Consider the following 24,007-nt stretch of genomic DNA (forward strand, 5'->3'; position numbering starts at 1 on the left):
GGCTTAGAAAGTGTAGATATGTGCCTCATATAACGAGTAACATAAATTATGAAATTCCCCACACTCACTGTATGGATACTTTCATCTCTTTGTTAGACAGCATCTCATTTTTTGGAAGCCTTGTGTATTTAGAAATGTGTGGATAAATAACCTCCACATGAGACACATCTTTGTATTTACAGAGTCATGGTGGTTGCTTGCAGACATTAAGAAAGAACCCCTACCCGGTGCTTTATTTTAACTCCAGTGCATTCCTGTGCCGAGCCCCGCGCATGACTGGAAGAGGCAGTGCATTACTTCAAGGTGGGTCTAAAGTGTCTATAAAGATCAGGCTCTATATATAGTGGGGCTTTTGTGACATTTTTATCTAATAGATGACTGAATCGGCTTTGTTTTTTTTTTTTAATGTCTACAAGCAGCCTGTATGACTTTTGAAAATTTTACCCCAAATCTTTCAAAATTAACAAAGGTGCTTCAGAATCTGTTGATGAAAGTCAATGGGATGTAGGTGTCTAAGTCACTTTTGAAAAAGGAAACAAGGCTCCAAAACCACATGGACACACTTGAAAACGTTACCTTTTGGAGATGCACTGGTAAAACTGAATGAAGAAGGTAGCTTGACATTTCAGTTTTCATATGTAGGTTACAAAAATGCAGCAGCAGCCTCAGTATCCAAATCAGCCATACTTTACTGCAGAGCATTGCTTTTTTACTTTCTTTTTTTAAAGTATACTTTTGGAACTCTGCATTTGCATTCTCATTTTTCTCAATATTCTCAAATAAACCCTGTTTGAGTAAGATCAAGTTGACACTGCATCACTTTGTTTCTGCAAAAAATGCCAGTCTTAGCTTACCTGTGTATGTTATCTTGACCAGAAGGAACAACCCCCAGGTTTGCTGCCTTAACTATTTTTTGAATTATTACAGAATGGGTGGAATTCTGTGGAGCAACAGTAATTGTAGTAGATGTCTCATTCATTCCTGCAAGCATTCCTGGAATATTAAGAGAAATAGTTCTTTATAAATATAATTTTTAAAGCAGGCTAGGAGGAACTGATAAATTGGTCTGTTACTGAATAAGGCCAAACCAAGAGACTTCTAAAACCATGTTTTCCCATATTTTCTAGAAGAAACTTACAAAAAAGTTAAACTTGTCAAATGTGAAAAAACTCCCAATTAACATGTTAAAATAAATCCTCATTGAAAAATTTACTAATATCATTACACAGATCATTATGCAGTTAATGCAACTGTGTAACCAAAGTGGCTCTTTTTTAGAAAGAGCACTTAATACATAAGAGCAAAGCAAACATACAGAGATGAAATATTAAATAAGCTATACTTGAACTATGGACGAAATATAAAGAATTCTTTTAAACTTCTAACCATGAATACCACTCTGCTTAATTATTTTATATCAGTTTGCTAAAAATAATCCTGAAATTCAGAGAGTAGTCAACAGATCAATTTAGTTCATAAAGTTATCAAATTAGAAACTTGGATAATCAGCTAGCATCAGTCTCTTTAAAATGTCACAATAAACTATAATTAAAATAGCTTAAGCATCAGTACAAAATAAAACTAAGGTGTCAACCTTCTATGCAAACACATGAAGAAAAGATGTAATAAAAATAAAAGTATAATAAAACTCCACTTCTTACATGAACATTCACTGGTTAGAACAGCATGCTACCAAGACATAGATGTCAATTAAAATCCAGAATTAAAGTACCTAGAGTTTAACACAGTGCACGTATCCTTACATGACAATCCAGAAGGAATATATTGTGCTTACGTGCTAAAAAGTATTGAATCTTGTACCTTACGTAGAAATGTGAAGCATTAAAAGCAGCATTAAATATTTATATCCACAATAAAATTTACCTAATCAAAGCTATTTAAAACTCTCAAAAATCCTAACCTTTTTAGGAACAATATATTGTAAATTCTATTAAAATGTCTATAAACTGATTAAAAATTAAAAGTGAACATTTTCATGTACTATAATTTGAATTAGTTTTCGTTGCAAACCTTGAAACACAAGGTAAAATAAAGTAGTTGATGAGCCATAAAGGAATATTTTGGAATATGATTTACTCATGAAAAGAGCAAACAAATACCCAACTTATATAAAGATCAGCATTAGCTTGGGAACAGTACATTCTGTTTCAAATTGTTTAACTTCAATATTAGGCAAAAGCTTTAAAAACTACATAAGCAGTCTAAAACTGCTTTTAAGCAGAGCACAGGGACTGACATAACACTGCTGAGAGATGTGTGTACTCATTTAGGATTTAAACCTTCTCCATTAAGCTCTATTGAAGAGCAAATGCTGAATAAATGAATGCAACTATGTTTATGTTAAAAGCCTGTTTCCCGCAGCATGTAATTAAAGGAAATGTTGTACAAAGCCAGTACTTTTGTCAAGCTCCTGTAAATGGAAAGATGGATAGCACTCAGAAAAGTGAATGCATTGCTTCATATTTAACCTTAACACTCTTGTCATTAATGGTTTGTCTAACTTGCTCTATAAAAGACAAGGTACTGCTCCATTGAAGTAAAATTAAAAAAAATCAACTAAACCATGCTTTTCAGAACAGAAGATTCATTATCGTCGACTAATGTATTGGCATAAAGCAAAGTAACATCCTATCAAGTAAGGCACACATTCAATCTGCCTTTCCACCCCCCTTTATTTTTAACTCATGCTGTTTTATTGTTATAGGCAATTTGTACCACTCAGCATGACAGTGTAAACTGAATCAAGATTAATTTACATGCAAAAGAACACTTAGGAGAGCAGCGTGGTAAGCAAATGTATTGTCTCGATTGCTGAGGTGGAAAAGAACCTGGAAAGAAAAAAAGGTGCTCTAATTAAGGGGCATCAAATATGATTGCTTGTGGTAGTTAAGGGCCAGAAAATAGTAAATGTCTGACCATTTAAAGAATTAGCAACTTGCTTGTTAGGAACACAAGTTGGATGCATAAATCTTAATAAAATTAAGTAAACATTCTGTGTTTTTTTTAAACCATGTTTTTCTGGATTAAAGTGCACCCATTATATTCACATTTAAGAATTTTACAAAATGATTTAAAAATGTACCTTGAAACAGACTGCAAAACATAGTACATCATTACTACTACATGCACATACATTTTCAAAATAAAAATGTTAATGATAGAAATAATGATTAATATCTAGTTATAAGAAACATGTGCCATCTTTAATGTTGCATTACTCACTGGAATCTAAGAAAACTCTGGTCAAAGCACAGAATGGCAAATAATCTGGGTAAACTGATTGGTACAATAACAAGAGTACATAGTTTGAATGATAAAAGGAAGGAAAATTGGAAAAAATAATAGTGATACATAACATGAAATGTATTATGTATCTGAGATTAAATTGAGTTCAATCCTGCTCCCATTCAAGTCAATTGGAGCATTGCCACTGATTTCAAAAGGAGCAAAGGCAGGAAAAAATGATAAGATGGCAGAGGCCCCAAAGCTAGTTTTCACTCGGTCAGAATTCCCACTACAACAAATAGGAATTTTGTCCAAATGCTGCAGGACCAGGCATGAGATGCTGAGGCTTAAACACTGGAATAAGTCTTTAAATCACAAAGTAAAAGACCAATGTAGTTTGATAATACCATGTTAATCTATTGCTTCAAAACGGTTAATCACAAAACCACAACATTAACTGCTGCTCAAGATTATGTTAGAATAGGAAATGAATTGCCCTGAAAGAGGTTTCCCAATGCAGAATTAAGGACACAGTAATAATATGGTAAGGCTCAAAATATAAAATTGAACATGTGGTTAAATATACAGCTTCAGTTTCCTAGTGCCGCCACTAGAAAACCTTAAAAAACATGAATATTCAGCAACCTGCCTGTTCCCCCCTCCTTATGCCATCAGGGAAGTGGAAATACAGAAAATGTGACAGACAAAGCGACATAACATAATTGAGTAAAGGTGTGAAACAATGAGATGTTTTCTTGCATATCGGTGTAATATTTTGTACTCCCACCTTAGCATACTTGTTAGAATGAACACGCAAGTTAAATTAAAAATCCTAAAAATCCATGTGCATTCTCATTTTCCCCACTATGAACTTGCACACTCATCCTTCCACTACTTCATAGCTACTAACTTTGAATATATAAAAGGAGACAAAATAAAGCATCTTTGGGTAAGAGAAATATTGTGCATCTAAAATAAGGAGAAAAAAAAAACGGAAAATGGGGGGAGGAGGTTCACAAAACCACATTCATTTAGAGAACATAGAAAAATCCAAGTTAAAAATACAAACTGGAACAGTGTATGCTAACTAAGCTAAACTGGGCTGCATTTTCTCCTAATAAGGTTTATCTTGCTAGAAGTCAGAGGAAATTCATTTCTTTCTGTGATTTGGTATTTTTATTTACCAAGATTATATGGGAATTCTCTCAAAATACTCTCACAGCTGTTCCTAGATTTGTGTAACAAATAAACACATGTGTAAAATTTAGAACCGAGACCTCTATTACCAAGAATTTTCTAAAACACCTGAAATCTATAAATAAAAAGATGCTATAGAAAAGGCTTTTAAACCTATGGTAAATTTGCCAGCATCAAGCCCTGCATCAAAGAATGAATTCAGGAAGACAGAAAGACCGATACAGAAATGCCAAGAGACCTTCATGGATTTACAAATACTTCATATAAACAAATTTTCAAATAGCTTTATTCAGAGTAGCCTTTCTGCTCTATTAAACATAGCAAACAGCTGCCAGATTTATTCAGACAAATAATCAACAACCATAGAAGTAAAATGGCAGAAGAAAAAGGAATTTTGGCAACAACTCCACAGAGGACCACAGCTATTCTCCAAGTGCACTCCTTCTATGTACTCATGGTTCTGTATGGCCAGTCAGGAAAAAAACCCTCAGTCAAAGCAAAGCACGCAAAAACTCTATCAAAATATCAAGAAGCAAGCAAATAAAAAATGGTGAGGAGGGAGTACAATAACCTTTTTTTTTTTTTTTAAACTTACAGCGTATCTTAGCTTACAGTTTTTTCAGAAGGGAACAGTTTAAAATAAATATGCCAAAGCCTCATTCAATCACTCACCTTGGTTTGCTGAGCAGGTGTAAGGCAGTGAGGCAGGCTTTAGCCAGCAAAGGGTAAGAACAGCAAATAAGTATCAATTGGTTAAGAAAAAAAAATCACAATCCTAACTTTTCACTGTAGTGATCAACTTCACAGAAAATGAAACAAGTAGCACTTAGACTTCATTCTTAATCATTCAAAAATATAGAGGAAAGAAGTGATGCAAAAGTGATTATTAATAATAGCATTGCATAAGATTACTCGTTGGTGTTCTTGACTGCTTTGATAAATATACTAGGTTTCTGAGCTTTACACAGCAATGAGACTGTGTCCCACGGGTATATTCTCATCTCAATGTGGAGGCATTTATACATGTAAATCCCCATACATTGAGATGGATGAGAATACACCATTAAATTTGAATGCCTCCAAAACTCAAGCATTTAGAACTTAAAGACCCAAGAATTTTGTTCAAATTCACTGTAGCATCCTGGATTGTTCAATTTAACCTGTGTATCAAACCAGCTACAATTTTTGTATTATTCATTATAAAAGAGCTATTCAAACCACTAAATTTATTTACATAGGTTTGTGTTTGGCCTAGAATCACTCATAATATTTAAAAAGCGCAACATTCAAAAAATGCCTGCTGAGGTCTATGAAATAACACACTTCCTTTTCAAAAGGTTAGTCCAGCAGGAAATCTTTTTCTTTGTATAGTAAGAAGCATTGTTTTAAGGGGGTAAGATTGTGGCTAACTTCAAGGTAATTGGCAGAGAAAGTACATTAACTATATGCTTGTAACAGTGCCGGGATGCAAACTGATAAAAACACACACTGCATAAATACATGTTTGGTTTATTTCTTGGAGCTGATGGGTCCCAAATTCCTGCCATTAGCACTAATATGAAATGCATTAGTGCATTATGTTAGGAAACCAAAACTCCCAAGGGCCAAAGGTTGATTATGTACTATGTATGGGGGGTGGTTTTTCAAAGGTGTTTTAAAACAGATGTCAAGTAGTACATTTGAAGGTATTCTCTAAATGTAGTCATTAGTATCAGATTGAAAGAGAATGCACAGAATGGTACTAATAACTACACACAATAATATGTCTGTCTATGTATACAGATATGGAAATTAATTCAAACAAAATCAAACATCTTTATCAGTGTTACTTAAATAAAAAAAATCTCACCTTGCTCTTTCATAAAATCTTTCTCTGACATAGTGACAGGTAAAAGTAGTTCTCCAACAGAGGGCTGAATGCTAACATTGAAGTGATTATCCTTTGTGCTAACAAAAGAGAAATTAGAGATTATCAAATGTTTTGTAACAAAATGCTCTATGCATATACATTTACTCCAATTTGATGATTAAATCAATTGATACTGATGAATTTACCGCCTGGGTTTTTACTCTGATAATCCAAAAGCCTACTAAATCTAACAAAACCCCCCCAACCAAACCTCTCACCAGCACAGATGTAATACGAATGCAACACTATGTATTTTAAGCTACGTATTTTTGAGAAAGTTATTTTTACTAATAATGTTTACTTAGACTAATATCAAATTAGAACTCAACTACAAACATGCCAAAAACAAATAAACATATATTATTATTTTTTGAAAATGGTCTGTTAGTTGCAAAGTTCAATAATCAACAACAGATGTCTCAACCATAGATAGGCATGAATTAGCAATATTTTACTTCACTTAATGCTATAAATAAATTAAAAAAAATTCTTACGCAGATTGTTTATTTGGGGAAAAGTATTTTAACAATCTTTTTATGCAGCATTGAACATCTTCAGAAAAACACTGGATCTGTTACAGTAACAGTTATACCGCTAAACCTAGATGTAATTTAGAAGCAGAAGAATCACAACTGTCTGAAAAATCATAGCAACAAACTAATTTTGAAGGCAAAAGAATAATCCATTGTTTTAGTTTTGTAAACATTTTTGACAACATAAAATATAAGCTAGGGCTTCATCTGAAGCAGTACTGGAAACACTTAAATCTGGAACTAGCTTTTATAATGTCAGACAGAAAGGGAAAATGTATAGTATCAGTAGCATTGTGCTAATTAGTAACATCATGCTAATACAGTTATCCGCTGCAGATTCCCACTTAAAGCAATCCCACATGGTGAACTCACTCTTAGTATTCACCTAACTCTCTACAGAGTTCAGATTTATTTATACCTGATGCTAATCCTATAAAAATTCAAGTTAGTTTTGCTATGCCATGTTCAGTTGGTTAACTACAGTTTGTGGTGTCCAGCTAATGATTCATGCCCAGGCATATACCAGTAAAATCTTTGCTCCAAATGTAGGGCATGTGAAATTTTAGAAAAGTAAAACTTCTTTCAGTTAGCTGTTCTGCCAAATAATCAACTAATATTGATTGCTAGTAGGCCTCAGTTATCCTACTTAAATATATCGGTGCAATCATTAGTAGCAGAAAAATCAATTGATTAATATCCATGGTATTTAAATTAATCTCAAACATTTGTTATTGATTTTTTATAACTTTTCAACCAGAAATCTCTGAAATTAGATTGATTGATGTATGAAGCAGCACTGGATGATTAATATAGGGGGTATTTTGTCCTCCTTTTAAAAAAAATTAAAAGACAACCATCTAAAACAATATATTTTTCAATTAAATGCAAATATTGTTACTAAATCTGTGGCAACTAGATGAACTGTAGTAAGGCAAACATGTAATACAGGGACTATATACACTTCATTATTTACTTTCTAGTTTCAGACATTATAATTAAGCTTTTATACAGCATCTCAAATATTGATGTTTCCAATGTAATCCAGCAAGAACTATAACTGTCACTGCTATTCTAAATCTATGTTCACTAAATATACATTGAAACTGTTTCTAAGTCTGTCTGAGATGCCTAAGAATTGTCATGAGGTGCCTATTTCAGTTTGTAAATATTTTTAAAGTATCGTTGCAGTTCTGAGAAGCATTATTCTCCAACAAAGTGAGTGCCACCAGTCCTTATGTAAAGACAGCAAAACACCTGAATTAGCATGGATGCAGTAACGTGTCAGGATTAAATACGCTGATTTTTTTGTCTTTTCCCCCCATTTTTATATTTTTCATATGAGAACTAAAGAAATTATGAGTACCACAAGCAAACAGATAAACTTTTAACTGACAGTCCCACATAAAATGCATGTGGTTTATCAGGATTATTTGGACTTTATTAGTTCCAAGATATTTTAGCAGCAATTCATAATGACTTTACATTTCAAATGATAACCAAGAATAGGCGCAACTATTTAATAAATGAAGTTTATTAACAATTTAAGAACCTAAATGCTTCATACAGGTCTGAAAGTTAATATATGTAGGGCATGATATAGCATTTCCAAATTTACATGGGTTAACCCTTTCAGAGTTGGAAAATAGGAAGGTATCAGTGTAGCCTGGCTCCTAAACAACTATACTACGCTAGTGGGAGAGATTTTTAAGTCAGCATTGTTCTAACTGTCCTCCCTCCCAAAAATTAAGTAACAAGCTAATTAATAGTCTTAATAAACCATGATATGTTTGTGGTTGTGATGGCTTTAGCTTTCACAGTATAATTCCTGCTTGCTATCTGGTCTTACTTTGGCTATAAGATTGAGTTTATTTTGAGATAGAATTTGTTGAGATTCAGCATACATCAATAAATAAATTTAATAGAACAAAGCTATTCTTCCTCAGAGTAAGATTCTTTAATCTAGATGTTACTGACGAAATGTTAGTGTTCTTTACAGGCTTTCATCCATTTTGCTAGGACTACACAGTTTTCTGAGAACATCTTTTATATCCAATTTATTTATGGATATAACATACTTAAAAATTGAACGGAATATAATCTAATAATACATTACATAATTTAAATAATTTAACAGTGCAGGCTGTTGCCTATGAAAGTTCGTACTTCTCTGAACCAGTTAGTCTCTAGGTGCCACCCTCGCCACCTTCTGATATAACTATGTTATATCAAAACCTGTAAGATGCACTTAATCACTTAGAAGCCCCTTTCAGAAACAGTTTTCAATGTTCTAGCAGATCAGTTAAAACTTCACTAGAACCTGTTTTACAAGTCTAAGTCTTTTGAGAGGTTAAGTTTAAGAAACAGCTGCAACAGAAAAGAAAAACCAGCAAACCGGATGAAGAATCAGAAATAGTCATTAGTATGTAAGTAAACCCTGGGCACGTTGCTCTACTTTTCAAAAACTAAAGCCTTTCTGTAATTTTAGTAGCAGCCACCATCTGTCTAAAGATATAAGCTGAACTTAAGAGGAGTAACACTCCCTTAGTAGTCTGTTAAAAAAGCTAAGGATGTGTTATAACACTACATTACCACCCAGCAAAAGATACCTCATGTACAGAATTGTGCCCTGTACAGATGTAGAGAGCAAATTAGATCTCAGCATTATTTGTACTTTGCCTTGAAGGTTGTTAAATTCTATATATTACAGTTATGGAAAGCTGTCACCATTGTGGCTTTAGAGAACTGTGTAGATGCTTCCTCTGATCATCCAAGAAAAGCAAACAGATATGAGATAATAATGCTCCTATAGAAGAGTGAGCAATCATCTGCTTTACACATTTAACATACTGTAAGACTGCCAAAACACGATTTTAATTCTTTCTGCAATAGGAACTTTTATTACTTATTTGAAACCAACATCTTCTCTGTCCCTCTCTGCCAAACAACTGGCTCACCCAAATTCTAACAAAACACCAAAAGTTGTTTGGACTGGGTGTTGGGGATCAGATGCAAAAGCCAGAGATATCTGCCTGCCAGTAACAATCTGGGTAATCTTGGGACAGAAGTCATGGAATAATATAATAATCTGTGGTTGGAAAAGATCTCAAAGGTCAATTTATATAACTCTTGCTTGCACAGATACAGGATTAATTGTTCCTAAACCATCCAAGCCAGCTGTTTATCTCAACCCTTCTTGAAAATCAATTAAACGGATTGTACTACTACCCAAGGCAGCTGATTCCATTGCCCTGTTGTTCAGAAGTGTTACTCAAGACTTCCTGTAAATCTTCTTTGCTGCCGTTTCAACACACTGCCTTTTGTCTATCTCCCTATGACAAGAGAAAATAATTTTTCTCCATCTTCTTTAGGGTAGAGTTTCAAATACTAGAATACTGCTATCGTGCCCCCCACCCTCAATCTCCTTTTCTCCAGATTAAATATACCAAAGCCCCTTCAATTTTGAAATCCAATCTTGAAACTAACAGTACTATAATCATAGAAAATTAGGGTTGGAAGGGACCTCAGGAGGTCATGTAGTCAACCCCCTGCTCAAAACAGGGCCATCCCCAACTATGTATCTCCATCTTCGGAGGTTTTTAAGAGCCACCTAGACAAAGCCTTGGCTGCGGTGATATAGTCAAGGCTTTGTCTAGCCAGGTCTTGAACCTCTGAGGATGGAGATTCCATCACCTCTCTGGGTAACCAGTTCCAGTACTTCAATACCATCCTAGTGAGACAGTTTTTTCTAATGTCTAACCTAAAATTCCCTTGCTGCAACTTGAGACCATTGCTCCTTGTTCTGTCACCTGCCACCACTGATAACAGCCCAGCTCCATCCTCTCTGGACCCACACTTCAGGTCGTTGAAGGCTGCTATTAAATCCCCTCTCAGTCTTCTCTTCTCCAGACTCAATAAGCCCAGTTCCCTCAGCCTCTCCTCAGAAGTCATTCTCCCCAGCCTCCTAAACCATTTTTGCTGCCCTTCGCTGGACTCTCTCTAATTTGTCCACATCCCTTCTGTAGTGGGGGCCCTAAAACTGGGCACAGTACTGCAGATGTGGCTTCAACAGTGACGAACAGAGGGGAAGAACCACTTATCTTGACCGGTTGGCAACACCGCTACTAATGCAGACCTGTATGCTGTTAGGCTTCTTGGCAAGGGTGTTCCCCCTTCTGTTGGCTCACATTCAGCTTATTGTCCTCTAATAGTACTATCACTTAGATAAGGTTTTAAAATATTGCCACACAACATTCTTTGGGTAGATGTGATGACATTTGCCCAAAGAACCTTGTCTGCTTATGCCCTTAGATCAACACAGCTACAACCAACACCCCCGGAAGTATTGCCAGGTAATTCTCTACATAAGTTATCTACTTACTACTAATTGCTCAAAGTAGTTAAGTAATGACCAGTTTCTACTGAAAATATAAAACTTTCCAACCTACCTACTCACCCTTGCAGAACAGCACTCTGACATGTGATGATAAAGTACACTTTGTTTCTATAATGAAAGCTTGAGTGAAAGAGTAATTTAACATTTCCCTTGTCCCTTAATAGTCACGGGGCTGCAGTCATGTGGTCTTTCATGCACCTGCTTTAAAAAAAAAGCAAAGCAAAAAACAAACTTCTAACTCTCCCTTGTTTGTGTTTAGACATATCCAATTAGGGATGTTTGGGAGACAAAAAGAACAAGGATTTAAGTTTCTGCAAAAAGGTGAAATGCACAGAGTGTCTAGATTTTTTGCTGCTTTTTCAGATAGTCTCCCTGAACAAAGGGAAAAGCAGCTGTTTCCTCCCCACCCTTTTATTTTCTTCCTTAAACAAGGCAGGCAGGGCCTGGATTTCTACAACCCAAAGATGTTGTTCAGGGTCAGCCTTACACCCTCCATGTCAGGCATCCAGCCTCAGGCAGGGGTGTAACTGGCCAGTTCTTCACCCTGGGTGGCAACAGTGCAGGAGCAGCAGCTGCAGGTTTGCTGCTGAATGGGGGGAATGTCACATTCTTTTTTGGTCACCAAAATGTGTATTGAATGCCAGTTAAACACCAATTTTCAGTGGCAAAAAGGGGGCTTAATTCTACCACAGTACCCTGTTTCTGTTAGCCACCTCCCCTGTGCTGTGCACTGATGCCACCCTATTACTGTTGGAGGCAGAAATGCTGCATGGAAGATGAAGGGGAGAGATGCAGGGGATGGGAGGGTGAGGTGCCCCCCCAGCTTCATTCTCACGTCCCAACCTTTGGCAGCATCTGGGACTCAAGCCCCACTCATCCACCCACTGTTATGCTATTGGCCTTATGTACTTGTTTTCTGGAGCAGGGCCAATTAATAATGGCCAACTTTGCAATTATGAAACTAAGAGAAGAGCACCAGATTACTCATCTTCATATCTGACTTCCCTAAGCAATATATTGACCTGCTGACAAAGCACTATATATACGGAGGGAAACACCACATGAGCAGGTGAAAATGCAAGAGAAAATGGTATAAAGACACTCCCCCCCCCCCCCCGGTGACATTTGCCATTGATGCTCCTGTGTACGCAACTGTATGATTTTTATCAGATACTTTAGCATGATAGAAAAACAGGTGGACCTTATACCTGAAACAAAGTGTGACTGCAATTAAAAAAAAATTCTGTTGCCTCAAAAAACTAGTGAGGATCAAGGTTTGTAAGTGACTAGTTTTGGTCATCAATTTTTCGCAAAGATATCAGATGTTTGGACCCCTGGGAAGATGGCAGATGGAAGATGACAACAGAGATGTTCTCACTATGGCTCGTTCTAAATGTTACATTTGTGCCACAATTAATGTACTAATTGCAGCATAAATAGAAAGGGTGCTACACATGCAGCCAATTTAAGGCACCAAAAAGTGGGGAGCAAGCAATAAAAATGTTTCACGTGTAAAGTACAATAATTTGTATGGTGACTTAAATTCAAAGCGATTATTAGGGTTGGAAGGGACCTCAGGCTGATAATCAGCTGATAGTTGGCTTGGTCAGAGGCTGGCTGGGGCAAAAGCCAAAGGGCTTCCCTTGCTGGGGACTTTAAACCCTGAACCTGGCAGCACTAGCTGGGCTGCCTAGTGCAGGACATCAGAGGCTATTAGCAGAGACAGGGAGTGGGGAGCCTTTGGCTTCCCCTGCTGGAAGTTTAAAACCCACATTGAGAACCTCTGGTCAGGAAGCCCAGGACAGATAAGCAGAGAACTTTAAACCCTGTGCTGGGCAACTCTGGTCAGCTGGGTCCAGGACTACACTAGGGTCTGGATCCAACCATGGTGCCGTCCCCACCGAGCTGACAATCAGCTGTCCCAGCCAACAATTCCTGGCCCAGCAGTGACCACATTGGGACTGGTTCCAGACCCCAGAGAGGTCCTCTGGCTGAGCTGACAATCAGCTGATTGTCCAGCTTTCAACTAGCGAGTGAAGGGAGAGCCCAGGATCATGAACCTGGGTCCCCCCTGCATTGGCAAGGATGGCCCAATTGGGATTTGATCATGGATCCCAAAACTGCACGTTCTGCCATGCATGTGTGGCATGGCAGAAGGCATGACTGCTGGGATCAGATCCTATTGCACCTTCAAACGAGTATCTGTCAGCAGCTTATGCCCCCACAAGGTGAGCACCCTAACACATATTCTAAATAAATACCCTAAGAAAAGTTTTCAAGTTATAGAGTTTCTCCTTCCTATCTCTAATTAGGTGCGTGATCTTGGTAAACTTTGCTTAATAAAAATAGTGCTTACTAGAGAGATCTTTCAAAGCTCATGATGTTTCAGCCCCCTCTCTACATTATAATTTCTTCTTCGCTGCCCTTGATTTCTGCAAGATCTTTGAAAGAGAGATCTAAATATTTTATTACCCATTCTTGCTTTTTTCTCGATATAGTTTGTTTTTATTCAACTACTAACACTATGGTACATCCCCAAGCAGAAAGGTAGCATTTGCTATGCAAAACACACAGTCAGTGATTGGCATATAAGACCAATTGATCTACCCATTACCACTATCTCCCTACCCCCACAAGCACTACTACAAAGCTATTGATTTAAACACTGCCGATCGGTTTCCATTTTCTGATTTTGGGCAGGCCAATTAAGAAAGTGAGTAATTGTGATTACACTGCTTCAGGATCAATTACATTTGATGCAAGACAAAGTGGTCCTTTTGGAACAACGTAAAGAAAATAATTATGATCAGGACTCTTTACTGTTGAACCTTCCCTAATAAAAACTCAAATAAATGACACGCACATCTTCAGGCAAAAAACACAAGGGGACGAAGATTTAAGAACATTTCTTGTAAAAAATATTCTTGAAAAAAATTCTCACACATGCATACAAGCTCCTATAAGTTATTTTTCTTTTTGAACAAAAAAACTTTTTAGAGAGTATGGCAAGCCCTAAAGACTACAGTCACAGTGCACTATGAAGAGAATTTCATATGACAACTAAAAGGTCCTAAAACGCGAGTGCGCATGCACACACAGATACACACACACACAACTAGTATTATTTGAATAATGCACGTTTTACCTGAGCAGTAACACATTAAATTACAAAGTATTTTTTTCTGAACAAGGTTCTCAAATATAAAAGGCCCTATTAATTAATGAGGAAACAAAGTAAGCAATTCCTAATTTAATTTTAAACTTAGGTTTTAGCTTCAGGTTTGTCATTGGGTTCACATTGTCCAAATCATTAAAATGAATACACCACTGGGGTCTAAGGCAAATCTATTTACAGTGATGTTACTCATAGTCTGGTTGGTGTTCAGGAATATTGATCTGTCTTGTTTGTCTAATAGGAAAATAATAAACAATTACTAGGCAATGTTGGAGAAAGTAATCAGTTTTTATATATCACTAATACAGCAGACCTCCCAAAACATAAAGGTGATGATCTGCATAAAATCAATGTGTTATGCTACATTGCTTATACTTATCACTGCAGATATTCTCAGCAATAAATGGTGTAAGTCTGGAACTGAATCATTAGTACACTGAAAAGATGCATTTAAGAAAAAAATACTTGTTCTATTTAAAGAAAAATAATGTAAATGTATGTTAAAATGTGAATATTTCAATATGATGTAGAATTTAAAAATAAGAATGAAGCATGTTGGCTTTTTGTACCAATTATGAATTTCATTGACTAGAACTTTCTCCTTTACTATGTCGAAACAAAGCTGGTACCACAGCAACATGCTGTTCTGTAAGATAAGCTTAGATTCTGAAGACTCTGAATCAGCTCCTGAATACCACCTGCCATTATCATCATCCAAAAAAGCACTGTAGTATAATTGTATCAGCCAAATGTCATAGGCATCTTGTTGGGGAAAGGTCATATTTTTAAAACTTCTGCACTTCAGGATTAAGTGTACACATTAATATCATATCAAGGGCTGTTATGAAACATGTTTTCAACATAAAAAGTCCTCCCACAAAGAAGAGAACTTTATTTCAATAGTGGTCCTTCTTAAGCAAAGGGCTTATGGCATGCATAAATCATATATGTCCAATTTTAAAGAATTTATAAGCTTGCCATATTATCCCTCTTGATAGCTATATACATTCTCAATTGTTATTTAAGAAACATTAGAACAGGAGAATATTTGTACATAAGCAGATGGGTAGTAAGCTAGGTAGTAAGTAAGCTTTCAATATTTCTTGCAAGTTATGTTAAAGGAGCAGGCAAGACTTAAAGGCAGACTCGTTTTATGACCTGGGCAAGAGTCTGGACTGCTGTTATTTTTACATGAATTTAAATGCTGCTTGATAAAGGCATTTTTAGCAAGCACTTGGGTTCACTGCTTACTTATATCAAAATGAGGCACTCAGATTATTGGTGGCTTTTGAGCATAAAAATATTATATAAATGAAAATAAGTAAATACATGAATCAATCTATCTATGTAGCTATCACACATGCGGCGTGCACTCCAAACTTTACTGAGCCAGCCAGCTTCCCATTTTCCCCTTCCTCCTCAACTGCTTTTTAAAAATTAGGATAAGATTTCTCCAACTTGTAAGCCTGAGGGTAGCTTAACTAGCTAACAGGCACTATAATCACAACATGGAGACCCTGGACCATCTGGGTAGCTCTTGAGAAGCACAGGCTTCTCTCGCTTTATGCTGTACATGCTCTCCTGGAAAACGGCACCTAACTCAAATTCGCGTAAGGGAACCCACTTTACAATGTAACAAATAGGGATACGTTCCAAGACTTCAACTATACTGACCCCCAGATCCATTTCTAGCATTTTTACAAGACAATTTTGGTACTCACCAACAGCAGACAGTACACACAAGCACAGGGCACTGTCATAATGGGGATGGCAACTACAGAAACACGTTGCAGACAACAAGGTAGGAGTACAGATCCACACAGAAGACTGTATTTTGATGCGTGCCACTCCCACAATGCACCACACAAAGCAGTTGACTGCAGGCTTCCACCACACCGATCTCATAAGAGTGAATTTACCTTGCATATAACACATTTTTTATATAAAAAGGGTCATCACATAAGAGCAAATTTGCACATACAGAACCTGCATAAAGCGAGGGAAACCTATACACCACGTCAACTATGTGGTATTCTTTCTTGCAAGGAAGGAACAGTTATAGAATGGGCTGAGTCTTCCTTATAGAACATAGCTCTTATGTGAATGTTGTGGGTTTGGGAACCATCAGGGTTAGCTGCATCAGAAGCAGAAATGGAGGTAGTCCTAACCAAAACAGGTATTTATGCTATTAAGAAGCAAATGTTTCCAGTTGTTTAAATTTATCCTTAGAAAAGACGTAATATGTCAATGCACAGGACACACAGGAATCCTTAACACACACACGCTCATGCAGGCGCGCGCACATGCGCACATGCAGGCAGGCTGTGAAAAAAGAATAGTCAATCTCATGGTATGGACATTTTAGCTGCTCATAGTGGGAGCATGCAGCAGCTGTTATAGCATAACTGTCAGGTCTGCAAAATCCTGTAACAATAAAAGTTAGCTAACTTTGACCCTGAATGAAGCAGGGTTAAAAAGTTGAAGCAATATTCCTGTACCTGCACTACCAAAGAATCACGTAGATGTAAACATGCGTGTCATAACCAGGGATTCTGGTTTTCTCTATTTAAAAATTGCAAATTCTCTGATTAAAACCCCCCAAATCCATGTTTTTCTGTGATTAATGTGAAACACCACTCTATCCCTCTCTCTATCAAATGAACACAATATTATATTGATGTATTTACAATTTTAAAGCAATTTGGAAACCTACCACTACCCCCTGTGTTTCACTAAACACTATAATGAAATAAATGATAAATACCTATACATTTTAGAGTTTAATTTTGGGGTTTTTATCATGGAAAATCAGAGCTCCCCCTGCCTCCCTCGCTCACCAGGACGTGGATCCAGCTGCAGCTGTCCCCACTGTACTGCTTTGTGACGCTGAGCAGCGCTGATATGCTGGTGCCCTGCCTATGCCTTTGCCCCTCACCCCTAAGCCACACCCCACCAGCCCTGGTGATGCCCCTCACTCCCCCCCCCACCCTTGCTGGTGCCCCACACTCCCTCCCTACAGCCCCTCTAGCCCTGGTGTACCCTCCACTCCCCACCCACAGCCCCCTGGTCCTGTTGGTGCCCCTCACTCCCCAACCACAGCCCCCCCACCCCCAGTGTCTGAACCTCAGCTGCCAACTGTGGGAGGCAGTGGCTGCTGTGGCAGAGCACAGCAGGGAGCCCAGATCCTCCTCCTCCTCCACAGCCAGAGCAGACCCCATGGGAGAGGGAGGGGCAGATATGGGCTGCTCGCTGCAGACTTTGGGCTCTCTGCCCTGCTGCCCTCCCCCTGGGGCCTCTGCGGCCTAGCGGACAGGACCCGGTGCAGCAGGGCAGAGCAGGGAAGCTCACTGCCACTGTTGCGAGCTCCGTGTTACAGTGACGGGCACAACTCCATGCCACCACCCCTGCTGCCAGCAGGGGACGTCTCTCTACGACAGTGCAGGGCTCACGGCAGTGGCACCGAGCTTCCCTGTCCCACTGTGCCCTGCTGAGCCAGGTCCTGCCTGCTTTGCTGCGCCCCAGGAGCAGGGCATTAGGGCAGGGAGCCCTGAGCTCACAGCAAGCAGCCTTCCCCCACCCCATAGCCTTCCCCGATCCTGCACACAAATCTGGGGGGCACGTGCCTCCCATGCCCCTCCCCCCAGGAGTGCGTGCAGTGGCAGGGAGCCACTCCCCCACAACAGCTCTGTCCCATTCCCTGCCTTGACCCTCCAGCTGCACATGGCCCTAGACCCCAAGCCCCACACATTGCCACAACTGAACATCAGCCCTAGCCCCAAACCCAGCCCAGACAAACTCCCTTTCTCCCTCACTATGGGGCCTCAATCCCCTCCCTTGCCAGACTTACCTGCAGGGACCTGCTCTCCAGGCTGCCTGACAGCCACATGCATGTGTTATATGCGCACATGCACATGGCGTCCCCTGCCTGACTGCCCTCCTCCCACTCCCCCCAGCCCCTTGCTGGCTAGAACACTGCCAGCCTGCAAGGGGAAACACAGTATTTTCTGTGGTTTTGTCTTTAAAATGCAAAAGTCTGGGTTTTGTCACATTTTTCTGTGGTGAACAGAAAACCCAGATCCCTGGTCATAACATCTTCTACTGGTATCCTTTGATAGTAATACAATTGTTCCATCTGTGATGACTTCTGTCAAACAGAGCAGTGGTCACTCCAAGATGTTGATAAACAGCACATATATCTGTGCACAGGCTACTTTTCCTTAGCTCCATCATGTCTCCTCTGAATTTTAACATTAATAAATAATCCATTAAAATATGCTTCTGGAAATTCAGTAATGTCAAAGGGCAGATCCACCTACAGCCTCAGAGTTACCAAACCACACTAGTACAAAAAAAAGCACAACAGAATGAAGACAAGGGGTAGGTATGTTACAGAACAAACTGATTTATTTAAGGCAGTGGTTCTCAACCTCTTTACAGTTAAGACATCCCCTCTTGTTACACTGATGACACTGCTAAGAAAATCCCAGCTTTTAGTTTTCACTAATTTTTTGACTACAGAAAAATAACAGAGTAATTCTTCTGTTGCAAAGAACTAAGACCACAACAGGTCAAAATGTTTTTGACTTTATGGGTTCCTATTTGAAATCTCTGGGTTTATCTTGAGATAACCATAAGAATACCAGGTGACTTATGAAAATATATATTAATTTGTATAAAATATCAAACTTTTATCTAGCACTTAGAAATGACAGAAAAACAGCGAGTCTTGGTGTAAAAGCAGCAAGATAGCTATAGCTCATTTTTTAAAATGCATTTCAGGTATCCATTATATTATGAACTATATTGTGCAATTCTGTAACAAAACAACAAAAAAAATCAATAAATCCTTTGTCCCTATATTTTCAGATAATATTTCAAACTGGTTAAAAATCATATGAAGGCAAATCCAAATAGAATAAAGTTACCAATATAGTTTCTATTTCCATGCAAATACTATAAGTTTTTTTTTTAAAGTACTTACCATAATTGGAAACTGGCAGTCTGAGTAGAATCACAGAAGTCAATACCCACTGAAACAGTAATGGATCCCTCAGGCTCAAGAGATTCTAGAATAAAGCATTTTAAACACAAACTAAGCAAGCATGCAACCAGTAAACTGTTAGCAAACATAAATAAAATGTTTAATATGTAAAAGAAAAAAAAATCAAATGCTTACAGCTAATTTAAATTTCAGCATGATCTGAACAAATTCTGAATTTTTGTTTTTGAGAAGTCCTTAAAGAAACTTTCTTCAATAAAAACATTTTTAATACTACAGTTTTACAGCTACACTGTCAAAGAACAACGGGATTGCACTAACACAGCAGGGGTACATAGTGAAAGGAAAACAAAGTTCAAATGTTATCTTTTTGTTTGTAAGCAGTTCTTTCATTTGAATTTCATTTAGAGTTACAGTGTTAATCAGTCAGTTTCCAACATGTAAAGCATGAAATATTTTTTAAAATGTTAGTAAAATGCACATTACTATATACCATATTAAAAATTCTATAGTCAGTTTGGTTTATTTCTTTCCTTCTATTTTTTTGCATTGTTATAGATAGATTAGAAAGATTATGGGATGTAAAATGGATCCTCCCCCCCCTTACAAGCAATGGAGAAACATGGCACTTCGTGGATTACAGCATGAAGAAGAATATATCTACTGTTAGTTTCTTGAACATCAGAGCTAAATCACTGTACTATGCAGATGATTTGTTGGATACTGGACCCTCCTTTGATACAGAAAGGACTGGTTGGATACTGGTTGTCAGATGAGAACAAACTAGTGGGGCCTAGGAGAAAATACACAGAAACAGACCAGCACATGCCACTACAGGAAAATATGGCAAATTACCAGCAGGCAGAGGAAAACTTTTGTAATGGTTTTTCAATCCAATTTTAGCATGTTCCATATTTTCAAGAACTCAGAGACCAGCTGTTTAAATGACAAGCAGAAATATAAAGTCTAACTGCAACAAAGTAAAGTCTGGAAGAATGTAGGATTTTTGGTTGTAGCCATGTTGGTCTAAGGACATAGGCAGGCAAAGTTCTTTGAGTAGATGTGGTATAATAAAAGATATCACATCTAGTCAAAAAACCTTGCCTGAGGAATGTAGGAAACACTTGGATAGAAGGTGAATTCAAATGAGGTAGAACAAAAAAGTGATAACAGAAGGTGCTACAAGATAAAGTCTATGTTAGGATTTATACAGCCCCACAAAAGGAAAAAAAACTCCCTACACGTGTCTGTAGCAGCAAATATAAGATCATTTGTCACTATTGCAAATCTGCCAGTGACAACGACAGTTGAGACTGCTGAGATGACTGAGAAGATGCTTTCATAGAAATGTGTGACTGCATTGCAGCTTCTTTTGTTTTCAAATGTATAACTACAGGACCTAGTTTATTTTCTTAGTACAGAAAGGATCCTTGAGAAAAAAAAACACAAGTAGAATTTTAATTAGAAATAAACTTAAAGTAATAAAACTTCAGATCCATAACAAAATGAGAATAAAATGCAGAAAACTCAAATTTAAGTAAATATAATATCAGAAGGTCACATACACAGAGAAACTGAGGTAACTAAAATGGTCAGCAGAAGAGATACCACAAATAACTGTGCATTTTAACAGAAAAAAATACTATAGGAAATTAGGACATGAGGACCAAGTCAGAAAAGGTCAAGAAATCTCAACTAGCTAAAGTACACATCCATTTCAAAATTGGGGGGCGGGGAGGGTGGGTTTTTTTTGATGGGGAGAGACAAAAGTGGCAAAAATATTAGATTTATGGATTCTGGTGAAAATGCCTATTTTTAAAACTGTTTTATGCAAGGCACTCCTTGGTTTATTTAGTTTTCACTCATCAGGGTTCAGAATATTTCTTTGTAAATTTTAGAAGAGAAGAGCAAAAATTGCCCTTTTGATGGAGTTGCAATCTTCTATTTGGAGAGTCCATTGCTTCTTCACATTGACAACGTAGCTCAAGATAACAACATATTTATATAGCCCAATAAGCAGATACTACTCCATTCAATTTATTACCAAATTCAGATTTTGTCTCTAGAAGTACGTCTTAATAGCAGCATGTTTATATATCAAAATCCAACTGATTCCAATTTTTCCCCTAAAAAATAAAAGACCACATTTTGTGTGCAGCAGCATGAAAAACATGCCATAGAGAGCAGGAAGAAGCAGCCAGGTATCATTTATGTTCCTTTGTACAGAAAATAATTAGAGATTCCATTTTTTTTTAAAGGATGTGAACATAACTGGTTTTTCATCTCATTGTCCTAAACCTCCAGTTACCATTTTTCTAAGATCATAGAATCTTAGAAGTGTCAAGAATAACTAAGAGGTCAGCCAGAAGAAAGAAATTTTGCCTGGTTCCAGAAGATCCTTTTTTAAGTAAACTGGAGGAGGACACATCAGTCATTTGTTAAAAATGCCACTCCTAGCACTGTGGCTAATCTTGCTCATTCAGTATTTGAAAGCTCTCTTCATGCCAACCACAAGAAGTTTTGTTTTTTTTTAATTGCTCCTCTCAGACACTGACCAATTAAAGGTCAAATCTCAACAACCTGTTATGTCAGCTTCCTGAAAAGTTAATACTGTTCATAGATTCATAGTGTTCTACTATGTTAACCTCTATATAAAACCTTTTCAATGCTTAGTGTATCACCACTGTAACCTGAAAACAAAGCTTATTTTTTTAAACTTAAAGATGGCTTACCAGCTAGTTAACTGTTGTTTAAGAGCTGCTTTTGTGCACTCCTATTACTGGGACATGGCACCTGCAAAATTACACACAGAAGATGCACCCACTTGGAGAAGTGCCCTTACATTAGGGGGACTTCGACAGTATTCCCCTAATCAGTATTGTGATTCTCTGCCACAATGCTGTTGAACCATCGGGTGCCGCCTTAAGATCCTTTCAAGAATGCCAGAGCCACACACAGTGTTGGCACTGTTGGGTGTGCAAATATGATTCACAAGATAAAACCACAGATTTCAAATAGGAATTCATAGTTTTAAAAACATTCTGACCTGTTGTGGTTTTTCTGAGTTCTCTGTGACAAAAGAATTGCTCTATTATTTTTCTGTAGTCAAAAACAAGTAAAAGCCAAGAGCTGGTATTTTCCAAGGGCTGCTTTTGAGTCTAAAAAGGTTGAGAGCCACTGACATATACAGAAGTACATTTACTTAAGCTCCTTCTCCCTAGACCAGGGGCTGGCAACCTTTTTGAAGTGAAAAACTGCCAAAATAATGGAGTTTGGTGTGGGGAAGACTGACTGGTACTTGCAACTCAGATCTTGCTGATGAATTGCTGCCAACTTGCATCTGACCTGATTGCTCCTGAATACTGTTTCTGAATCCTGCACCCTTCAAAATTGCCCCAGAGCCAAAACTGACCTTGGGGTTGTAGACTGTAGGCTGTTAATCCTAGACTAGACAATTGTGAAATAAAAAGAACTCCTCAGTAGAGGGAAGGACAGACACTCCTTGAAGGAAATAACTTTTTTTTGTTGGTGAAGGGTTCACAGTAACAGGAAATTGGCAAGTGGGGGACAAGGAGTTTTAGGTAAAAATGAAACGTGGCACCTCTTGACTAAAACAAGAATAAGCACAAAATGCCAAACCTAATCACTAGTTCTTTGTAACAGCAAACTCCATCTTGTGTTACAAACTCTTGTGAAACAAACTCCATTCTGTTGCTCTGAAAATCTCTGCCAGGGAAACTTATCTTAAATAAGCTATGAAAGTAATAACTAGCTGGAGTGGGACAAATCTTTAACCCGATGTGTACATTTCCCCTGTAAGCCACATTCTAAATTCCTAAAGTGTTTGTGGGATTCTAAACATCATTACAGGGCTCTTAACACCCAGTAAGTATAAATAAGACTCCCCTGGGCAAGCATGACTTCTGGGAGAGAAAATGGGGAGGGAGGTATATTGTGATAGTGGAAATAATCAGAGATAATCTTAGGCATAAAGTTAGAATCAGGCCTTAAAACAACTGTAGATATGGGTAGAGTGGTCATCAAGACACTAACCTCACTAATCATCCTAGCAGAAAAAATGGCTATTAAGAACTCTGTTTTGATAAACAGATGTTATAAGTAGCCTGTTTATGGTGGAACTGCAAGCAATTTAAAAGCTAGACAAAGTACCAGAATTTGGAATAGGGATGATTGAGATTCCCCTCAATAACAGGCGCTGTTCAATGCCTTGAGGAAATATAAAAACTGTGAGGTGAGAAAATATAGATTTATCCCTGACCAAGCTGTAGTAAACAGAGACAGCTGCCAAATGAGCCTTGAGAGAAGGTACAACTGGTCTCTGTGATTTCAAGTATAACAGATATTCTAAAAACTGCAGATACTCACCACCTTCAAGGATGACAGCCCTATCCTTTTAGTCTTTTCCTATATAATCTGTGTTTATTTTGATCCATATAGCATTTCAGGGTTGATTTCTTCCTAGACTGTAACAACTTTGATTTTGATCCTCTGTGAGCAGTGGTGGCCCACGGTAGTGAGCAGATTAATCTCGATT

General features: G+C 37.7%; 1 protein-coding gene across 1 annotated transcript in view; it reads right to left on the minus strand.

Annotated features, from left to right (window-relative positions):
- The window catches only part of LOC102374573 (AP-3 complex subunit beta-1), a 174,342-nt gene that overhangs the window by 15,782 nt on the left and 134,553 nt on the right, over positions 1–24,007 (minus strand). Inside the window, exons 19-21 of the mRNA XM_014521527.2 lie at positions 19,435–19,519; positions 6,293–6,390; positions 855–993 (exon numbers count right to left, since the gene is read on the minus strand). Of these exons, the coding sequence (XP_014377013.2) occupies positions 855–993; positions 6,293–6,390; positions 19,435–19,519 (322 nt within the window). The remainder of the gene's footprint in view (positions 1–854; positions 994–6,292; positions 6,391–19,434; positions 19,520–24,007) is intronic.

This window comes from Alligator sinensis, unplaced genomic scaffold (genome assembly GCF_000455745.1).
Source record: "Alligator sinensis unplaced genomic scaffold, ASM45574v1 scaffold159_1, whole genome shotgun sequence".
Taxonomy (NCBI): Eukaryota; Metazoa; Chordata; order Crocodylia; family Alligatoridae; genus Alligator; species Alligator sinensis.